Below are 23,746 nucleotides of genomic sequence, written 5' to 3'. Positions count from 1 at the left end.
ATCGAAGTTACTAAAGGTACTTCCATTCAAGAAGACGAGCCCCACTATTTTTGCGAGGGGAACGCGCGCTTTGAAAGGGGTGAGCCTAAGTCTCGAGACAACGACCATTGTGGTATTTTGGTAGTTTAGTACATGTTACCGCGGTACTTGAGTAGTCGGAAAATTTGCTTTACATAATTTACGATTTTATATTTTTTACTAATAATATTTTTAAAAGCCAGCAATTATTATAGACTACTTCTGAAAGGACAAAATCGACTACTTCTTAATGATAATAGTATTTCACTGTACTGCGCTTGGCCTTATCAACCCGACCTTAATCTGATCGAAAACATATGGAGTAAACCAAAACAGTCGTTGCCACTTATCTATATATATAAATATGTATGTATGTATAACGTTGATCAAAATATATAAACCAATAACTTTCATTTCAATAAAGCTCTGATGCACTAAATAGTGAATTCCGGCCGATACACGTTGATGATATAGAAGATTTTTTTTATTAAAAATATGTGACTCGTATATTAATAGTAGAACAAAAGACGAATATTTCAGAGATAAATGACTATTCATACTAGTCCTTTTATTAAAGCTTCAACGTGAAATTGTCAAATCGATAGACATACATATATATGTATATATGTATATATTTGCATAATATAATTTTCTTGCTGGATAGTGACGATTTTTCGTGTGCCACACTTTTGCTGACAGTGATATTTATTTTTATAAAATCGTGTTTAAAGATTATTAGTAGGTATTTTCCAATATTTTAATACTGGCGGTAGGGCTTTGTCCGTCTGTAAGTACCACCCGCTCATCGTATATTTTACCGTCAGCAATACTTGTATTATTGTGTTCTGGTTTGAATGTGTGCGTCTGCCCATATAACAGCTCCGTATACTCTATTCCAACCATAACAGGAGAAAAGCCAAATAAACAACATCTAAGAGCTTGATTAATCTATACATATAATAAAATTGGAGTGTCTGTTTGTAATATTAAAATAACCCATTTCTACTAAATGCATACGTATGTATACGCGGTACATATACCAAAATAACATTTTTTAGAATTTTTGTCTGTCTGTCATTTGTTCCGGCTAATCTCTGGAACGGCTGAACCGATTTCGACGGGACTTTCACTGGCAGATAGCGGATGTAATAAGGAGTAACTTAGGTTTAAGCTAGACTTTTATTTTAGAATTATATATAGAATAAAAATAAAATCACGCTACAATATCCAAATAATTTAAATTCAAACAACGCACACCAAGTCTCGGGCACAGCTAGTCTATAATATATTAATAAGCAAGTTACACTTCTAAATTGAATAAAGATTTTTGACTTTGTGTTTGACTATAGTAGCAATGAATATGATTGTCTTTGACGAACACCATGTATAATGTATAGCGGATAAAGTTTAACATGCTCTATAATAAACGTATTAGTTGTTGCAAAATATAATCATGTTACATAATTATAAAGTTGTAAACGTAAACTACAGTTTGTAGACTGAATAATACATCGGTGCCGATGTTTTGTTATACAATACATACTAAACGAAAACAGAGGCTACTTCAATTTTATTTGAACTTTTGCTTTCAAAGTACATCAAAAATCGTAATTGATGTTAAATGCAAAAAAGCGAGCATCAGTCGGGTACGCATAGGAAATATATCAAGAAGCGTGCAACATGCGTTATAAAACATCGCAAGAAATATATTTGAAATCCGAGTCATAATAGTTGTAGCTACAGCCGCAAGGGACATAACACCTTAGTTCTCAGGGTTGGTGGCGCATCAAGGACATCGGAAATGGTTGATATTTCTTACAGAGCCATTCTATATATCTTACATGTATCATAAAAAAAAATGTTACAAGAACAGAGGACAAAGGCAGAAAATGACATGCTATGACTATTTATTTTATATTTATAAATAATATACATTCTTAATATTTATTTATATCATTAATACCATTCTGTGTATTTTATACTGGCAATATTCACATTTTTCCGAATGTCGAATGTCGAGTTTAAATCAAATGATTAATCTTTTATTATATAAATAATAATTCTTATGTTGAACAAAAAAAAAACAACATGGAATTTTTTATTAATATTTATTAATATTATTGACGTTTTGTCGTCCGCAGGCGTAATTTACACTTTTCCTTTAATTATGTCAGTATATCCATATATCTGTTTGTCACTTGCTGTTCTGCACGGGAGTTACGTGCATGAAATTTGCAAGTTGACGCTTCGAATAGAACCGTCCGTGATATTTATTAAAAGGAAAAAGAAAATCTTTTTAAGTTCCCTTATTGAAACGTGAGGGTGAATTTTTTCGCGCACTCAAACATCTAGGATATCATTAGACTAGTCATTTCGAATGAAATTGTGGTTCCATTTGCTTAACACTTTTCATTTTAAAATTGCGTTTGCGAGAATTTAATTTTAATTTGTAACACGTTCGTCGTTTATTCAATTTATTACGCGCATACTAAGCGATGCAATTACAATATTTATTTGTTTATATATAATTATATAAAATTTTACCTTCGGTTTGACGTCACAAGAGCGGGACGTATGTTTCACGTTGCCCCTATATAACAGCCTTTTGCGTTTTGTGAACTACTAAATGATTCTATTTCGTACTCGAATTTTTGGTACATTTAATAGCATTCATATTTAAAAATCGCATCAACAAATCTGAATAAATAAATTGTATGTCAGTGAACTAACATTAAATACGATATCGGTTTAAAGACATTTATTTCTCATAAAGAACACAAAAGTTCACTTATAATAAGAAATTACAATAATTTTGCTTGAGGGTACATTTAAAAGTCTGCCTTATGAATTATATACAGTAAAATAATATGTTGCGGGTAGTTATGTTACACAAAATATACATATATCATGATAATTCTTTATAAAGTATCAATTGACGTTTAATAAAGTACAATTTCAACCTTGAGGGTCAATATGAGGTTCATATATATATATATGTTTATAGCAGTTAGACAATCAACAGCTGGAATACAGCATGTGTTCAACTAAAAATTTGCTAAAGATTTAAAAATGAAAACCATGTCCTATCTAAAGTCACGTAAAACTACGTTAAGCTGGACATTGGAATATAACGGAGTGTATTGGGAATATTTATTTTATTCGACACAAAACAGAATTTCAATGTAACGTTATTTTAGGAATTCATACTCTATAAATACAAGGTGAAAAATATTTTCATTCATATTCAATCAAAGCCTCTCAAAAAAAAATATCACCGAATGCAACAAATTCACACGTCTATTTGGTAGTATTCACAACGCGCCTAACTAATATATGCATATTTTTAAATAATAGTAGAGAACTGATCACACGAAACAATTGCATAGTTTTACAGTGAAAAATATAAGCTCTTTGTCCAAAAAACACTTACATAAATATTGATAATATACAAAAATTAAGTGTCTTGGTTACAAGTTACGTGACAGAAGAGCATGGAGTTCTAATTTGTTGATTTTCGGTTGTTATAGCTTTTGTTATAAATTTGAGAAAGAGTATTTACTGATTTTCTTGCTTTTTGATGGAATCCACATTCCAAATTTAGGATAGCTTTTACGTAGTGAAACATTTTAAATGATAACTCAACTTAAAGTATACTTTAATTTTTATTTTTGTTTACACATCTAATGATTTATGTAACACAATAAAACCTGAGATATACAATAGGATAGCAATCAGTTATATACGCAAGTTATACGCAATAGTCAAATAAAGTTAAAGCTTTATTTAACTTTTGCGTAAAGTCAACTCAGTATCACACGAATCTTGACAATTTGAAATTAATAAAATGTTTTCTTTCTTTCGTTCCTCGTTCGTTTCTTTCGTGTCTGAGATTTTCGAATTATCAGCGCTCAATGATAAGTGGCCGCGCTATGAATCAAAAGGTAACGTTTAAAATAAATTCTGGAGCAGTTGAATGATTTGGCAAACTGAACTAAAATTTACCTTACAAACCTCTATTTTAAGATTATGTCAAAGGATACTAAATGATTCAAAGCGTGTTAGACTAAATCAAATTAGCTTCGGATAGACTTGCTTACTTCAACCATTTATTACATTATGAAAGCGAGAGCTAAAGCCTCAACCGCGGCTACTCACAACTTAGTTTCAATAGGAAGACCAAACTCGCTCTATACATAGAGCGGATTTACTCCGGAAATAATGCCAATTGAACACATTTTCATTCGTCAACTTTGGATTGGCGTTTGTTTTATAACCATTGTAAAACGTACATACATACATAATTTTATTTGGTGCGGAGCATTCATAGTTTTCAGTTATTCGTGGTTATGTCTAAGAGCTGAGCGAAAGCAACCTCTTATCTTTTTCAAATTATATTTTGTTACTACAACTTCCTAAAAAAAACAAAACAACCTGAAATCTGTTTCAGCTATTTATTTTTCAAAGTGAAGATAATTATGCATAATGAAAAATTATTTAGGGCAAAGATTTAACTTTTAGTAAAATTTAGGTCTTTCTCGGCCTGTCTTTCTAAGTATAATGCGTACACGTTGATTTTAATGAAACTCAGCATACTGTTTTATGTACATATTTACTACCGTATATTTTATACCGTAAAATAAACGTAGCATGCAAATACATATTGTATCGTCGAAAGTTAATCGAAGTCGAAGTCATTGTTACTCTCTATGGTGCATAGAATGCAGGCTCGATCTCATTATAAATAAGCCATAATTAGTCCAAGGTGCAAGTTTTCTCTGAAACGACTGTATTCATAATAGGGTGTACTATTCTAGGAAACACTGACATCGAGTCTAATACGTTTTGACCAAGCTATTTTCGTTCAGGATGAACCGGTTAATCCTTAAACCGGCGACGGACAGTAGCATACATAATAAATGATGTAAACCAGATTCAAAGTGTGTATTTAAATCTGCGAAGACCCAGTTGCCTATGCGGCAAAATTTATATTCAATATTTTGTCTTTGTTTCCAATAATATCAGACAAAGAAACGGCTGACCTTTCAGTTTTGACAATTTTAGATACGTTGTTTACCCCTGACCTTATATATATTATTGATTCTTATATAAAATTGGATATAAATAAATAATTAATTCTCTTTTTAGTTTAGCTCGACAGCAGACAGTTTTATTTTTATACTTTATCTAGAATTTGCATTGACGCGTTTATAAAGTTTTGAAGAGTAACTTTCCATTACTGTGCAAAGATTTCCTCGTCTTTATTAGACTTTATTGCAGGTTAACGATATGCAAACATTAGAATTTCATCAAAAACTGGCAGATTTCCTGTGGTTCTTATTAACGATGTTTTTCTTCAGTTCAGAATGAACTTTGCCTGAGATGAATTGTAAACACAAATTGCGATTTTAAAACTTATACGCTGCCGCCGTTCGTTTATAGAAGTTTATAGAATTTATTTATAGTACAAATAAAATTCAAAGTTTGTAGTGGTGACGTACTTTGTCGTACTGTCCGATGTAATTATAATCAGGAGTGTGGGGTAATGTATAGTATTATATTAGTAACAATAATTGTCTTTATAATTATAGTATATTTTGAGCTACCTAGTACCGTTGTAATATTTTAGAAATAATTTAGTTCTGGGAAGTACCGAAGTTGTAACTTCCACTAGTTTTATTTATAATCAGTAATTTACTGGACACGTGGTTTATATACGACTTGTATTGCCAGTCGAAAACCGAGTACAAGTGGACGACAAGTTATAGATTATCTTTTTGTGTATTTTCAGCGCGATACGCTTTCTAATCCCAAAAACTTACATGAATATATTGTTTTTGTACGATGAAAATATTGACACTTAAATCTTTTCCATGAAGTTAACTGACGAGATTCAGCGTCACCCTTAAAAATAATTTTTTTTTTTTTACTCACGTCTACTTTACTTCTGTTTTAGAAAGTTTTTATACTAAAGGTTCCGGTTTTATTTCTAGATCCAGGGATGAAATGTTTTTAAAAATCTTTAGAGTCGAATTCGGAACATTAAGTAGATGAAGCATCAGTAATTACATTTAATCGACTAGTGGATATATAATTGAAAAGGAGGCAACATATTCATGAAGTATTAATTTCAGGTAACTTCTGCTTCGGGGGCTGTACGATGTTTAAAGCGCAGACGATTGTGGAATTCATCGAGAACGCTGTTGAGACGTCGCGCAGTGGCCGCTATTTGTTCTTCCTGAACCTGCGCCCAGTGCTTGGACCCGTCAGAGTCCAGCTGCTGTACCCAGTATCTCGATTTAAGCGCGTGCAGAGCTTACAGCATATGTGCAGGTATTTATTTTTTTACTATTATTTCTTTCAACAAAGTGGCAACGCGCGGAGTTGCAATCACAGATATTAGTTTATTAATGATGATGATCAAATTTACATATTATATAAACAATTATAATTACACTTAATAAAAAATATAAGAAATATAAGAAAAACATAAATCAATCAAGTTTACACTTAAAATTAATACAAACAAATGATAACTTACAATAAAAACAAAAACAGAAAATATAAAAAAACAAGTAAAACAGTTAATGTTTAATAATATGACGGGAACTAAATTTAAATTCACTAATATTTGAGTTAAATATATCTAATTCTTTACAAAGTATGTTATAATTTTAACGAGCCGAGATGGCGCAGTGGTTAGAACGCGTGCACCTTAACCGATGATTTCGGGTTCAAATCCAAACGAGCACCACTGAATTTCATGTGCTTAATTTGTGTTTCTAATTCATCTCGTGCTCGGCGGTGAAGGAAAACATCGTGAGGAAACCTGCATGTGTCTAATTTCAACGAAATTCTGCCACATGTGTATTCCACCAAGCCGCATTGGAGCAGCGTGGTGGAATATGCTCCAAAACCTTCTCCTCAAAGGGAGGGGAGGCCTAAGACAAGTTTATTTTTCGGAGCTGATACAACAGGTCCGGGATATATTTTTTATACTACTTACAACAACATTCAGAAAGGTTTAGCGGCTATTTAAGGCAGCTGTAATTTTACGAAGCCACACTGATACTTAACATTAGAGAATAAATACTTAAACAAGCTGTCTGAGATATAAGGTACGTTAAAGAGTACGCAAGGGTTGCTCACTTGGTGGTAGGGCTGTGTGAAAGCCCGTCTACAGATACTACCCAGTCATCAGATATTTCTACCGCCAAACATATATACTGAATATTGTTGTGTTCGGGTTTGAAAGGTTAGCGGTGGCACATTGGCAGGTGGTGGCGACCACTAACCATCAGGTGGCCCATTTGCTTGCCCGCCATATAAAAGTGTAGCAGTTTTATAAGACGGTTGTATTTCTTATAAGGCTGAGTAATAATCACAAAAGATTTGATTCTTCATACCTATTTCTAGTGTATGTATTCGATATAAATTTATGTGACATTAAAACGTCACCGTTAATGTTACCAGTGAATAAAAGTGCCAGGGAAAAGATCACTCTCTTCTTAGTATCTTATTTAATTGTACCGCGCTGCTGCGATTGAACAATTAACCTTATTTGCGACGTTTGAATTCCTGCTTCATGTTTATCGATCATATTTCCGAATCCAAAATCGAATTCTGTTTACGATTTGTCATCCTTAACCTGAGATTTATATGTTACTGTTAAAGCTCGAACTACGGTAAATCTTAAGATTTTACGACATTACTTTAGAAACCTCAAAATACCAGTGTTTCTCTACTATGTTGTGCATGTATTGTACATATAGATCATTCTCTTGAATCAATCTATCTATTAAAAAAAACCGCATCAAAATCCGTTGCGTAATTTTAAAGATCTAAGCATACATAGGGACAGACAGCGGTAAGCGTCTTTGTTTTATACTATGTAATGATAATCCGTGTTCTAAGCAAAATGATATAATTTGAAGACATTCCATCCAGTTGATTAATAATAATAATATCGACAGCACAGCGTATAAATAATAATATGTCAAGAAGTCGTGATATGTGCATTTGGGAAATGTATTTATTTTTATAGATAAAATGTTCAGTAATATACACACAGCTTAACTGTATGTTGTGTAGAAGAGCTGTGATAAAACCAAAAGGATATGTTAATGGCTTCAGTATCGATTCAATTGATTTTAAATTGAATGGATTATTATTAATTAATGAGCAGAAGCTTAGTGAAGATAAATAAATGAAAATAAAAAGGTTTAGGTTTAGATGGGTCGTAGGATTTGTTCGAGATACGGAGTTTGATTTTGCAATTCAACACCGAGTTTCTTGTCTGCTTTTCCCAGTAGGATCAACATTCTGAGCCGGTAGTAGCTTCAAGACAAACTGACTGTACTTTGTAAATTAGCAATAAAAAGGAACTAAGAGTCTCTCTGAATAAAACCCTAGTTTGAAGTATTTACATGAGTCAACACCAAGTATGAAATAAAACTCTGGAAATAGTTTTGTCATTAATTTTATTTATAGTTCATAGAAAAGTTATATGTTAACATTTGTGCAATGTATTGTTTATTGTATAACATTAGATTACATTTTAATTTTTAATTGCATTTTTGAAGTATTGTACCCCAATTATTGAGCGTTGCAGGTACCTCTTTGGCTCACGAAATTTTACGATTTAGTGGGCGCATACTTTTCAATACAAAGGTATTTTTATACAAGGATACGCGGATAATACGCGGAAGCTAAGGCCACTAAAACTGTTTTGCACGGATGTAATACGCTGTTGAAACGTCCTAGTGAGTGGTCATGGTATGAGACGGTGTACTGGGCACACTCCTTAACACTGACGTTAATTCTATTTTGTTATCGATATTATCTACTACAAAGCAAATTTTGTGTTCTAAATTTTTAAAATATTTATAAATGAGTTTTGAGAAGACAGTTTTCTGTATTAGGTATGTTTATAATGTAAAAGAAGAAACAACTAATTGCGAATCAGACTCGAAAGAAGGAATTCGTACGATAGAAAACATGTAATGCTAATAAATAAAAAACATAATGCTAAGATAAAACAAAAGGAAGGCACTTACTCCGTGTACTGACACTGAGTACAATTTAGTACGATTGTATTGTCACTGGCACTGAAAACATATGCAAAACTTCAGCTCAATGTTGAACTTATTAAATAGAAATTATACGTTAAATACGTCTAAAAGTTTACAAAAAATGTCTGGTATTCATAAAATAAAATGCAAAAACTTTTCACAAAAGTTTGAACAATACAAAAGAGTCAAACGTTTCACGGCGTGAGAGGGTTTTCAACTAAATAAAATAAAACATTTTTCCTTTATAATATAATTACTCTGAACTCGATACTATTACAGTAGATCGGGGATGATTCTATTCCTTCCTATTTTCCTTTCTTTTTTTATGGAAATCCGTCGAATAAATTTCAGTGACTTCGTTGTCGTCTGAATTTTTTTCTCTTTAGCTATGTTTTGGAATTTGACAACAAATAAAAGTCACGAAATCGCTAAATTTGGACGATATGGGTAGAAACAAACGGTTCGAACCCTTATTTGTGTAAAGCAACCATGGCAACTTGACACTTGTGTACTGGCGACCGTTGTCTTGAAAGAGCATACCTTTGAATATTTTGCCCATATATACATATAAAATACGTATTACGAAGAAGTTTTTTAGTCTAGCTGACATTGAAGCGTAATACAGAGAGTATTATGATTTATGTTAAATTGCTTCCATTTGGTTTATTGTTTATCGATTAATTAAAGTCTTCTCAGTTTCAAAATCTCATTCTGACACTTAAGGTACAAAATACTTGATTTTTGTATATGATTATTTAATATTACTTTTTTTTTCTTAAAAAGCTTTATATACCGAATTTCGTGGCTATGCTGCAGATCATTTTCAAACTGCTCGACACCATAAAAACGTGTCGTCATCAGAATTAACCAACATATAATTTTTTTTTATAGTTTCTACGAAACTATATTCACAATTTTTGTTAACACATATTTTAATATTACTCAGTCGTTTGACTATGTCTCAATTATATATTAGACTTACTCTAAACCGCTACAATGATCGTAGTTCACCGATAAACTGTTAAAGTTCAAGATGATGTTAAAAATGTCAAAGCATATCGAAGGTAGTGCAAATTGTACGGACATATCAACACAAACATTCCGTTGAATTAATCAATGTGCTAATAATGTTAGGCCATCAAAATGAGAATCGACATACAACAAGCGCATCGTTATGAATGTCGTTAACTAGGTTTACTCAATTTGCCATTCGTTACCTGTTACAAATGAGTTACCGGGTATTTGTAGACGACAAGAGGACATCTATTTCATATGTTTAGTACCTGTTGACGATTTAACTTTTAAATTATAAATTCGTGGGCTTTGTGTACGTAATTCGTCTTGTGCTCGGATGACAATCTGCCACATCTACAAAACCGCACCTGAGCTTAGTGAAATAAGCACAAAAACTTTCTTTTCAAAATTTGAGGAAGCGTTAGCCAAGCCGTGAGATATTTAGAGGATGTTACTTTTATTTGTTTAGAGCTAGCTGCCGCCTGCGGTTTAACTCGCGTTTTAGGAGTTGGTCGTTAAGTGTTCTGCCTATAAAGTTGTCTATGTCTTTCCGTGGGGTTAAAGCTTGATTCATACCAAATTTGATTAAATTAGGTTCAGTGGTTTGGCTGTGAAATAGTAACAGTCAGATAGACTTACTTTCATGTTTATAATAAAGGTGTTCGAAGTTGATTAAATTTAAAATAACTCCCACGATGTACATTTTATTTGCATTGCAGTTACGTTAAAATCATGTGAACAAAATATAATCAACTTAAATGAAAAGTTACATTCGTCTTAAATAATATATTAAATATTTATGTTCTATTAAGAAGAAATTACCTAATACATTTATTGTATATACATACGTACGTAAGTAAAAAGTATAAAATATTTTATCAAATAAAACCGCGTTTAAACTTTATCACAAAGAATGCTGAAGTACTCAAACTTAATTCAAAATAGTTCAGACTGACTTAACTTGTGCTTAACACGTCTCACGAAAACCAGCTAGATTTATGAAATTCTTCCTACCCTTGAGTTACGCTCGAGAGTCTTCGCTGCATATTGTAAGTGATTTCCTTTGAAGATATCCTTAAATTGACGCCCGTTGAAATATTAAAATATATTCAAATGTAATATAATAAAACGTAATATCGTACCTGAAATACTGTCGAGAAATAATTGTACAGAAAAAGCCTTTTATTCCTTCCAACGAATTTAAATACGTGGATGGAAATATTTTATGAATACGAACTGAACTCATTGGTTGACGTCAATCACAACTCGGACTTTTAAGACCTTTCTAATAATTTGCATCGCTATTTAACCGATAGGCGTACATATAAAACTATGTTCCATGAAACGACGAAAAATGTTATTCCAAATTTAAAAACTGTGTGTACTTTTCTTGTGGTTTGATTTTTGTTTTCAAATTTTCGTTTATATATTTTATTAGAATATTGTATTTGATTTGGCTAATAAACCAAAATGTAATTATCATTCGTATATAATGATGATGGAAACTATTATTATGAACGAGAAATGTTATATTAACTGTCAGTAACAAATAGGAAATTACAAACTGCGTAGATGTACGGAATGTACATCATAATTCCGGATGATTACTGTCGTGTTATGGATGTAATTACTTGTAAATGTTATTATTAATTCATTATTGACTAGCTTTTCGACGCGGTTTCCCACGTTTTCCTCGGTTATGTACACATGATTTTTATGGACACAGTTTCGATACTTAAAATCGTAGCGTCTAGTTTTAAAACGGTCTTCAATAAAAGGAAAAAAGTTAACGCAAAAATATTTATTTTTAATAGGAGAGTTTCGAAGTTCCGGAGAGTTGCGTGTTTATAAATTTATAATATAAAAATAGATAACTATCAAATAATATTCAATCGTTGAAAATTTGAATATGATTTCAATGAACAATAAATAAGTATTCAATAAGTCTCTTTGAAGAATTAAATTCTCTTAGTAATTATCTCGAGTAATAGGTTACTATTGTATCTACACTGAGCGCAATAACTTAGAATATGTGCCTTTGTCTTCGTTATCGACTACAATGCGATAGTTCGTCTCTAGTCTAACAATTATTATTGTTATGCTACTAGAGACGTTCACTTAATGGAAAGCTTCACTGACTGAATAGTTTATATGGTATACTTAAACTAATATTATGTTCTGTTCGAGCAAGATACAGTCGATATAATCGTAGAGGTTCAATTTTTTCAATTGTTTTAAATATTTTGATCTTTGCAAGTAATATATTTCTAATTTCCCATAATTCCTCTAGCCCTTCCATTGCTGGACAAAGACATTCAGTGTGGTGCTCTTTGGCGGCAGTTGATTAAGTTATGTAACATCTTAAAAATATATTTATACTTTCTTACATGATCAGTACGCATGCAATGTTTAAAATTATTCACTAAATTCTTTATTAGGTTTAAATAGTTTCCTTAGAAAAGTTCGAGCTACGCGACGCGAAGCTAGATGCAGTAGCATTGCTATGCGTTGGTGTCATTTAACATCACCGTATATGTAACATACAGTATTTTACTCTAGTAGTATTTCTTAAGTTGAACCAAAGGAGATAAAGATAGAAACATATTAGAAGAAATACATAATTACGTTAATTATTGTTTGTAATACACTCCATACTAATATTAACTAAAACTAATTGAAATATCGGAGTTGGAAAGGGAATAGAATGTTTTCATCGTATTCAATCACTTGTTACACTTTTATGTTATTTGTCACCGCGAGCGAGCGTTGTGTTTTCGAATTTTACGCCAGTTGAAAAAGTTTTTATCCAACGTCGAATAAAACTAAATATGTTACGTATAAAATATATTATTTTTATGAGAGGGCTTGTTAGGGGATGAAATGTTTCAACTTATCATTTTGTGAGTTTATTTTCTCTTTGACTCTTTAACCCGCACCGTTTAAAAATAACCCTTGAAGCTTTTTACATTTATGTGTGGGATTTATATGTGATGGAGATCATAAGCGCTAAGATTATTTATTCTAATTTAAGTAATAAATATTTATTCGTAACTACCTACAGACATTTATAAAGTATTTAATTCATTTAAAAACGTAGTTTTTATTCAGATTTATTAAATCAGTGGCTTTACGGAAATAATCGTATCGGCGTATTCATCATCTTTAGCTTAATGACATTTTGGGAATTTTATTTTTGTTATAGATGTGTTTCATATTATGTTGGGTTTTTTTTGTATGTCTCTGTTCTCTTATTCCACAGCGAGACAAACCCGCAAAACAAAATTGTTTCAAAGCATTCTATGTTATATCGTCAGAACGTGAGTAAGAAATTTAAAAGTATTTAAAAGCTTTTAAAATAAAGCTGTTGTTGGTAAAATGAAATCCTCAAACCGTTAAGATTGAATAAACAGTCCGTGCGGTTCAAAGAGCGCGCTATTTGAACTCTTATGTTACTAAAGCCTCGGTAAGCCTGTGGACGAAACGTTTCGTTTACCCACGGGAGATTTATCAACATCGGCCCCCACTCGTTACAGATATTTCCATTTAAAACCTGATCCAAATATTAATTACTGTCAACTTGATGAGTTTTTTTAAATTGATAGAATCGCTTTATGTAAATGTAATGTGTAATTGATATTGCAATTTGCGAAATTAAATATCTTTGTTCTGCGTTAATTTAATGAAAAAATATGGCCGTTCCGTACGTTTGTTTAGTCTCATTACGATTTATATTGCCTTTCCAGTGCTGATTTTTGTTTAAATAAATAGTACTGCTTTTGTGGGAATATCTTATTTCACGTTGTCGTTTAAAGGCTGCCTCGGTTTAATACCGCAGGCGTATACTAGTAGGTACGTTTGTACATAATACACGTAAATATTTGAAATACATATTATATTAAACTTATGTACGTCGTAAATGCCTTTGTCTAACGTAATCTACGTAAACGATACCTACATCCTCAATGCACGCAGCTCTAAATTTGACCTTAAAACGTTTAAGGTTAAATTTAGAGCAATTTGTAAAGTGGTTATGTCGTAACGAGCTATTAGAAGCAGAACAAGTTGAATAAACAAGTTCAAAATCGAATGCAGTCGATTTAAAAAAACGCACGGAAAAAGGCTTAAATTAAAAGTGGATTTCATATGAGAATCGTTTATAAAAGCCTTTGCGAACATCCCTCTTCAGATATCATGATAATTAACCTAAATGTACTAAACTTAAATGAACGGTTTTGACTTAAGCCATCCGAATATCGGTAAGTGACTCGAGTCATCTTCCAATCGATACGAAATCGACGATATGACCATTAACTGCACGTCAATCCTGCTATTTGTAATTCATGCACAGATATGTTTACATTGAATATAGTTGTTTAAATCATTGCATTTCAGTCCTTCTCTCGATGATCCCACTGTTTTCGCACTTTGTCACGTAAAACGATGTCGCTGTTTGATGTTATTTTCATTGCGTCAAGTTATAGAATTTTATTGTAAATACACTTAATAATGATATTTCAATACTTTTATAAATTTTAATACAATGCACTTTCCCTACGAACACGAAAGGAGAATACCCGTTCTTTGTATTGGTTTTATATTAGGTACCATAGTTTTTTTTTTCAACACGTCTGGCTTTCGCGTGGTGTGTATAACGACAGACTTTTTTGTTTTGGATAAAAATTATCTTAAAATTGATTGCATGAATGTCCGAAACAATTATAACACGTCACATTACGTGCAAATTAGACAGACATACATATAATAATACTCAATATAATGAACACAATATTCACAAATTGCAACATGTAAACTCATTGTAAAATATGTTATAATTATATAATACTAGCGACCGGTCCTGGTTTCGCACGGGTGCAATGCTATACTAAATATATAATACTACAGAATGCCTTACAACGTTCACAGTTTTTCATTCATTAGACAATGCAAACTCCTAAAATGATCAGTGTTTTTAAACTATATTGTCCATGTGTTTTATACAAAAACCTCACTCTCGAATACGTCATCTATTAAAAAAAACGCATCAAAATCCGTTGCGTAATTTTAAAGATCTAAGCATACATAGGGACAGACAGCGGTAAGTGACTTTGTTTTATACTATGTAATGATAGCAAAAACGAAAGAAAATATGTTAACTGAAAGTTTGTTTAAAGCTAGCATAATTGATTTGATATGTGATATAAATTTTAATGAAAAATTAAGTATGACTATAAACATGCTGTCCGGCCAAATCGGCCATTGTGTTATTCATTGTTTGTTTTAATAAGCTGATTGAGTTTTACTCTCCCCTCAAGCAAATATATGATATAAAATATACATTATTGTTGCATTACGTTCTAATGTTTTCATTAGATTTAGTTGGTATGTTTCCTAATATTAAGTACCGCTCTAAAGTGGGTGTTGTATTGTTTATTGGGTACGTGTTAAGAACTTAAGAAAAATATCTTAAAAATGATTCGATCAATTAAAACATTCGACCGGAAGAAACGCTATCACTTGTACGCGTGTTTTGATACCTACAAATCAACAAATGCATCTCATGGAAAAATCGCCTACTCAATTAAGTACTAAACGTACTCGTATTCGAATCACGGACAATTCCCACAGAGATAAGCCGATTACAATTGAGTTCTTAAATGTGTATGTACCTGACAACTTTTATAAACCTGACTTATTTTTTAAAAGAGCGTTGGTTAGATTTACTTTAATATGTTTTACTTAGAATGTCATGAAAGGACCTGTTTATAAATAATAAAAATAGCTAAAAATCTCTGTTAAAATGTTTATTTACTTTTCTTATATCTATAACTAAATACTATTATTGCTAATTTTATGTTTCCTCAATTGAATTAATCACGTTATTCATAGTTTGTAAACTCTTATTTTAAAAGAATGAGCGTTATTAAATTATTTGGAAATATTGAAATAAATATATATATGATTTTTAAAATATGAAGTTACATGAAAATAAAGGATTGAGATTTAATTTGCAGTTGTTTCCAGGATTTTTTATAAAATGTATTACTTGTAAATTGAGTACACATAGCGAGTCGAGGAAGCGGTTTGCCTTTGCTTACTTTTGTACGTAGAATATTTTGCTTTCTTCGTGGAACTTCTATTTTACGACAAAGAAAATATTATCCTGTTAGTGCAGGAAACAAATGCAGTTTTAGTATTTAAAATAGAAAATGCTTTATTCTTTCAATGAGTTAATATAATTGAATTGGAAAAACAGACATTAATTTATATTTTATTTATTAAATCACGCGTGACAGGAATGAAATACAGTTTTATATTAAATTTTTTATCGCACTTACTAAAATATGGGTTTTTTTATATATTGAATCGCTTGTCAATTTAGGTAGGATATATTTAATAATAGCCTTAGAAATAACTAATCAATCACCATTTAACTAATAAAACATAGTTTTTTTAATAAAACATTTGATGAAAAAATACAGTTAAAACCGTTTATGGCGACATCGTATAGAACAACATATCGGTTATATTGACCAAAGTCGAGATGGCCCAGTGGTTAGAACGCGTGCATCTTAACCGATGATTTCGGGTTCAAACCCAGGCAGGCACCACTGAATTTACATGTGCTTAATTTGTTTATAATTCATCTCGTGCTCGGCGGTGAAGGAAAACATCGTGAGGAAACCTGCATGTGTCTAATTTCAACGAAATTCTGCCACATGTGTATTCCACCAACCCGCATTGGAACAGCGTGGTGGAATATGCTCCATACCTTCTCCTCAACGGGAGAAGAGGCCTTAGTCCAGCAGTGGGAAATTTACAGGCTGATTATGTTATTAAGATTATGTTATGACCAAAATCAGAGGTCCCGGCTGGATGCTATATAACTGTCTTATCAAAAATATTGCTTTGTACGACATTGCTTACTACGAAATACCGCATTAAACGACCACATTTGGCTAATGTATTTGGAGAATTATATCTGTAGAACAACCAGCTGAGCCGTATTGTAAACAATTACTACTGAAGCAGACGAGTGCATTGATGTAGATAGGTCTATTGCGATTTGTGCACCGGCTACCAAAGATGATATTGTATGAGAAGTTCAAGAAGAAAAAGACGAACTGATGAACAATTTACAGTGGCGACTTTGAATGATGGTCTCAATGCTGTTAGTGTATTACGCAAGATTGTTCTTTTTAATGAACAGTTTCACATGCATTATAACGATACGCTGATTAAACTCCAAAGTGAATTACAAAATGTTTATACAAGACAGAAGTGTTCCAAACAAACTAAAATTACAGATTTTATGCATACAGGAAAATGACATTGTTCTTTCTTAATACGTATACGTTTTGATTGAAATAAACGAAATATAATTTAATTACATACATTAATATACATATTTTGCCTATTAATACCTATGACCTACACATTCAATAATACCACTTCATAAAAAGTAAGCATCACCGGTTGTTACGACTATCGGTTTTTACGACTAAATATGAGTCGTCCCTTCAATGTCGTTATAACAGATTTTGACTGTAATTACAATAATTTATAAAGCTGGGCTGAGAAAATTACATTTACTTTCATTTACAGCAATTTTAAAATAATATTTATATAAATAATAATTTTTAATAATAAAAATGGTCATTTGGGTTTCATAAATATAAAAAATAATAATTAAAGTCTCTCGACTACAAGTAACTAAAGTAAGAAGTAACTAAACTAAGTACCATTAAATCAGAGACACCTCGACTTTAATTTATAGCCACATAGAAAAATATTTTAATAAAACAAATAGGTATATAGATTACCTACTTACACATTAATTGATACTCGGTTTTATTTAAAGCCGATTGATTTTCCTATTCATCTTATTGTAATTCGTAAGTTCAAAACCTTATATATATATGATAGAAATTGAGTAGCGTTTCCTACAACTATATACTATTATTTATTCACCTTCAGACAATTATTTTAAAGGCGCTCGTCTTCTATATTCTGTGCTTCGCCATTTATAAAATGGATGAGTTTCCATATTTATTACGTTATGCATAGAACACACTGCCCATTGTTCACTTAGATTGCCTTCATTACCGTCTCGTCTAGGCAGTCTTAGGATTGTTATTAGAAATGTTTCCAGTTTTCGCTCACTTCACTTTATTGTACGAGACATTTAATTTTTTAACGTTCCTAATCATTTTGAATATTTTTATATTTTAGATTATAACACGGTTAACTAGTTTTATTGTATCTCCCATATTCATTTTTTAAAGTTATTAGAACGAGCATTTTTTCAATCGAACATAGGTGTCAAAACTGTCAATATTGATAGCAATCACATAAAACGCATGGAATAAAAGCATGGAATTTTGACATTTTATAACGAGTTAAAAAACACGGTTTAAACAGAACTAGCTAGGTTTTACATTTGACAGGGTCAAGCGGACTATTTTTTCAGATTATGTTAAGTTTCTATGATAACCTGGCAGAATTGATATAAAAATAATAATCGCTTAAAAATATTAATTATATTATATAACCTTAAAAACAACTTAGGATTTAACTCAACATTGACGGGGTTCCATATTAAAATGGGCATTCTGCTTTACGAATGCAAATCAAGAACTTTTAAATTTCTGGTTGATGCGATAAATGTTTTTGATGTTTTTTGTCATAAAATCTCAACGGAGAACAGGATTTAGGCATTGTTACACTTCCGTTGAAACTAATTTCCGTTCAAGTCCTCCGGTCCCTTCTCATTGCAGTCCCATCGGATGTTGAGTGTGAGGCATATAAAGCACCTTAATCTAAATGCCTACTACTAGTATCTCTTTCATGCTTGACCAAACCTCCGATTAATTGAAATTCAATCGATAGGATGTTATCATTATTGAATGAACTTAGTACTCGTACTAGTAGCCAGCTATATTCGTATATTATCTATAAAGTTGGAAGTGCTTAGGTTGGAAAGCGCCTTCGATAAGATTATTTGAGTGAGTGTTCTATGTATCTTGAGTGACGGTGCACCGCGCTCTTTGATCCGTCAACATGATGACTTTGGTACGCCCGCTCGCAGTACGGACTGGTTCAAACATTTCGGTATCGGTATTACGTGCGGGGAGGACTCCGCGTACTTGATGCGCCATCACTCAGGACGCACACTCCGGCATCAATATACGTCTTGAATATTCTTCAATATTTGATTGTTTATATGTCAGAATCACTTATTGTCGAGCGTTTTGGTATTTTTAAGTACTTGTTGGCGTTTTTAAGTATCTTTTAGCATTTTTCCAATATTTTGGAAGAAGGATTTCTCAATACGATTATTTTTTGTGCGTTATGCGTAATTTAACCAGTCGATGTAAATATTGGGCAACATTATTGCGAGATTTGTCTCCCAATGCATTATTAAACAGTGGAAAGCTGGAAGATTCGTCTCTTGTTTCCTTTGATTAGAGCATTTTATTTGAAAAACTCGTTTATTGGAACTACGCATATAATACATTAACTACTTTCTTTTAAATCTCTACCGATAAAAAAATATAAGTAAAAATAAAAACGATTCTTGAAAATTATAATTTTTAGTAAAAAGTTGGCTATCGGTTAGTTCTTAATTGGAAACAGGAGAAAAACATCCTGAGTTAACTTACTTAGGACGGGTGAAATTTTGTTACATATTTTTCCCATCTACCGTGGAACAGGAGGAAGGGTTTTTGTAAAGCTGAGGGATATTATATTATTATATCTGTTATTTGCACGGCGGGAACTGTGTGCGCACTATAAAGGCATATAAAATAAAATATATTATATGAATTCCATAATAGGTTTTCTTTTTGTTTAATGGTAAACTATAAATGACACTAAACTATAGTTACTTTAAAATAGAACATTGTTCACGAACATTCATAAACTATCCTAAATCAACTATTATCTGCAGGTTGAACGCAATTAAAGCAGGTATTTAATAAACCCATTTACTACGGATATAGAACTCACTTGCCTTGCATCAATTTCCCCCTTGTGTATTTCGTTAAGTCGATGGGAAATAGGATTTCATGGTACGTTTATCGTAAAGATTGACGTGACATGAATGAGGATATAGCAGCGTTGCTGTTATGGACGGATATTGTTCATATGATAGATAGATTGATCATATACCACGGCGACGGAGGAAACGAAGCCGCATATAACTAATATTATATCTAGGTATACAGTTTAATAATGTGATACTATGCACGGAACCACAAACAGTATTGTTTTAGTTTCAATGTTGTTTTGGAAATGTACAGCATTTATGGAATCATTTTTTAAGCATCATGTTTTAAGAGTTAAATATATCGATGACTGTCAGAAAATATTGTGCTGTTGTCTTATAGTCGTATCACGTCTTTATAAATAAAAATCTGGTAACATTAGTTCACCTGTCATTTAATACATAAATATTATTGATGCAAGTAACGAATGTCATGCTAATTACATAATAGCATGCAGTCATGATATTTACATATAAACTTTATTAATAAATCACAGAATACCAACGACGTAATATTCCATAATTTAAGCTTAAAATTATAATTCGCTCTGCTACGGTTTCGACATCGATCACTCATACTGTCAAAACAGTCTACGGTACTATTTGCTATATTTGATAAAAATAATAAAATCATCCATCTCTCCATTCGCAAAAATTAATTAAGTGAAATGGATTTTTCATATTTATTACCAGCTACAGTGAGCTTATAAGATCATACTATTATTGATATGAAAATGCCCCGGGCCTGGGCTTTTAGGCTTTGAAGCTTATTCCATTGCATCCAAGCCCATAGTAGTGTTTCAATGAATTCACTAGAGCTTGACTATATGGTCACGCGAAGATAAGACCAAATATAATGACAAAATAAATACCTGAAATATTAAAAGTAATATTTAAAACGAATGAAGGCAAGCTATTAACTTAAATTTCATTTACTATTAAATATTCTCAATCGAAAATTTTGTGGAAGGTTACACACGAACCTTTGTCCCAATTTTATCCACTTGAAGGGGTGAATAAAAAAAGTGGCCTATTAGTATAATATAGTATCGGAGGAAGCTTAAGCCTTAAGGAGCATCCTATCTCTTGAGGCTTAAGCTTTCTCCGTACCAAATTTCATTAAATTCGATTCAGTGTCTTAGCCGCGAAAGTAACAGACGGACAATGTTACTTTTGCATTTATATAGTGTATTATTTATAAAAAGTTTGTACAGATACATAACGATTATATATTAATTCTATAAATGTGGTCAATAAGAGTTAATTACTAATTTTATCGTCCAATTTAAATATTTTGTACTATGGCTAAAGTTTTCGAATCCCTAATTTGTATAAATTAGGGATACGTGTATATATTTTACGATTTAACAATGTCAAAAATTACCTAAATGACAATCAGCAGCATGGTTTTATAAGTAAACCCTCTTAATGCAATCTGTCGCTTCGTGTTTGTAATTTTTCTGAATGTATTGCTAGTGGCTTTCAAAAGGATACCATATATACAGATTTCTCAAAAGCCTTCGACAAGGTTAATCACTGCATTCTTTTAAACAAGTTGAAATCATATGGTATTTGAGATCGCTTGCTAGAGTCGTGCAAAACTTATTTAATGGGAAATCAGATAAAAAATCTCTAGATTGGGAATCCATACCATCACTCTATGCCATTTGTTGCTTTCTCGAAGTCCCGCAAGGATTTTATTTAGGGATATTGATTTTCAGTATATTTATTAATGATCTATAAATATAATATTTAAGGATTGTGACTCGAGTTTATATGCTGATGATCTAAAATTTACTCGTAAAAAGAAAATTATACCATATTACCGTATTATATAATAGTTAAAAAATATATTATAATTCTCACCTCGAATCATTGATTATGTTTAATTTATATTTTTAACACCTATTGTGCAATGTGATAGTGCATGGTGAGACTACCTGTAGTAGAACATTTGCCAATATAATTTTGAAATGTATTTTTTGGATGTGATTTTGTATCTACTGTGTTATCCTACTGAAATTAAATTAAAATAAAATAAGTTATTGTATAATCGCTACAATGACGCGCGGTAGCAATGAATTTACCTCAATATATATTTTGATATAACGAAACGAATAAATATTATTTTAACAATATCACTTCTTCGAAGGGTTTACAAGCTACCATATGAACGGATTATTTTTAAATATGCATTTAATTTTTGAAACATTCACATTGTAATATTAAAATTATTGTTTATTCAGGATATTTAACGACCTCCGTGGTCGAGTAGTGTGTACACCGGTTTGCATGAGTACGCCAGTCCGAGGTCGCGGGTTCAATCCCGGCCTAGTCAATGTAGAAAAAGTTCATTAGTTTTCTATGTTGTCTCGGGTCTGGATGTTTGTGGTTCCGTCGTTACTTTTGATTTTCCATAACACAAGTGCTTTAGCTACTTACATTGGGATCAGAGTACTGTATGTGATGTGAGTATGTGATGTTGTCCAATATTTAATATTTATATTTAGGATATGCGTAAAATAATATAACTCTAAAAATGTTAGAAATACTGAAACGTGAACGAACTAGTATGCGAGTACTTAGTAGGCAAAATAATGTTGGCTACTTTTTTTTCCGACGCGTTATCAGCTTTGACAGTCTAAACATATAAATAATCAAAGGTACCAATAATAAATCCAATAGAAGTTACAACTCTAAAATACCTACCTTTATAGTCATTGCTTAAAATCATAACGCTTGCTATGAATTTTATAGTATGATATTTGTGCCATACACACGCATCAAACGATAATGTTGAGGATTTTGGTGTAGGTATGCCATCTCTAAATTAATTTGACAAAATTAATACATTATTTTAATTTCACACTTGGAATAAAGTAAGTAATATTTTTAGTCATATGAAATGTGTTTTGAATGCATACAATATAATCGGCACTAGTTCCTTAGGCACCTAAGGGCGAGATAAGACTTTTACCTAACAGTAGAATATTTGCAAACGCTTACAGATACAAATCCGTTTAATATTTAATTCAGAGTTAGGGAAACAGTAAATGAGATTTTGGAAATTATATCAAAAGCTGTGTACCCGGATTTAAACTTGCTCCCCGAGGTGTCTACAAATCTAGCTGTAGTCCATTTGCATGCTATAGTGAACCTTCATGCTATTTATTTGATCTCGAGGGAAGAAATATATATATATAAGCATACTTTCTATTTGAAATATATGTTCTTTATGACACATATCTAGAGACGTATCTTATATACATTTATGTATTGCTCGTATTGCGGTAATGTAATATATTTCGGCCAAGAGGATTTCGCTTCTGAAACAGTAGAAAATATTAATAAGAGATTACGAATTCGCATCACGTCTAATTAATAAGAAATGTCTTGTGTACCGATATGTTTGCTTTCTCGCTGTCAGTACTGGTTTTTAATGAAATTAATTTTATGTGATCAGGGCTTGCCCTCAGTGCAGTATTGTAGAAACATCGCCCGTAGCTTGATTTGCTTTCATGGCGCCACAGTAAGTTAAATTAGAAAATTCGCAAACCCAATATGTTTTTCTTAACGAACTAAAATTTTTACTCAACCACGCTGT

At 31.7% G+C, this 23,746-nt stretch overlaps 2 protein-coding genes across 3 annotated transcripts in view; both read left to right on the top strand.

Annotated features, from left to right (window-relative positions):
• Positions 1–23,746, top strand: part of LOC113404191 (acyl-coenzyme A thioesterase 13-like) — a 216,125-nt gene that overhangs the window by 157,380 nt on the left and 34,999 nt on the right. The window lies entirely within an intron of this gene.
• The window catches only part of LOC113404188 (uncharacterized), a 37,740-nt gene that overhangs the window by 8,234 nt on the left and 5,760 nt on the right, over positions 1–23,746 (top strand). For both annotated transcript variants that reach the window (XM_026645018.2, XM_026645019.2), the window contains one exon: positions 6,150–6,348. In XM_026645018.2, the coding sequence (XP_026500803.1) occupies positions 6,150–6,348 (199 nt within the window). The remainder of the gene's footprint in view (positions 1–6,149; positions 6,349–23,746) is intronic.

The sequence above is a fragment of the Vanessa tameamea genome, chromosome Z (assembly GCF_037043105.1).
Source record: "Vanessa tameamea isolate UH-Manoa-2023 chromosome Z, ilVanTame1 primary haplotype, whole genome shotgun sequence".
NCBI classification, from domain to species: Eukaryota; Metazoa; Arthropoda; class Insecta; order Lepidoptera; family Nymphalidae; genus Vanessa; species Vanessa tameamea.
The sequence above is the reverse complement of the archived record's forward strand: the minus strand, read 5'-3'. Positions and strand labels throughout refer to the sequence as shown.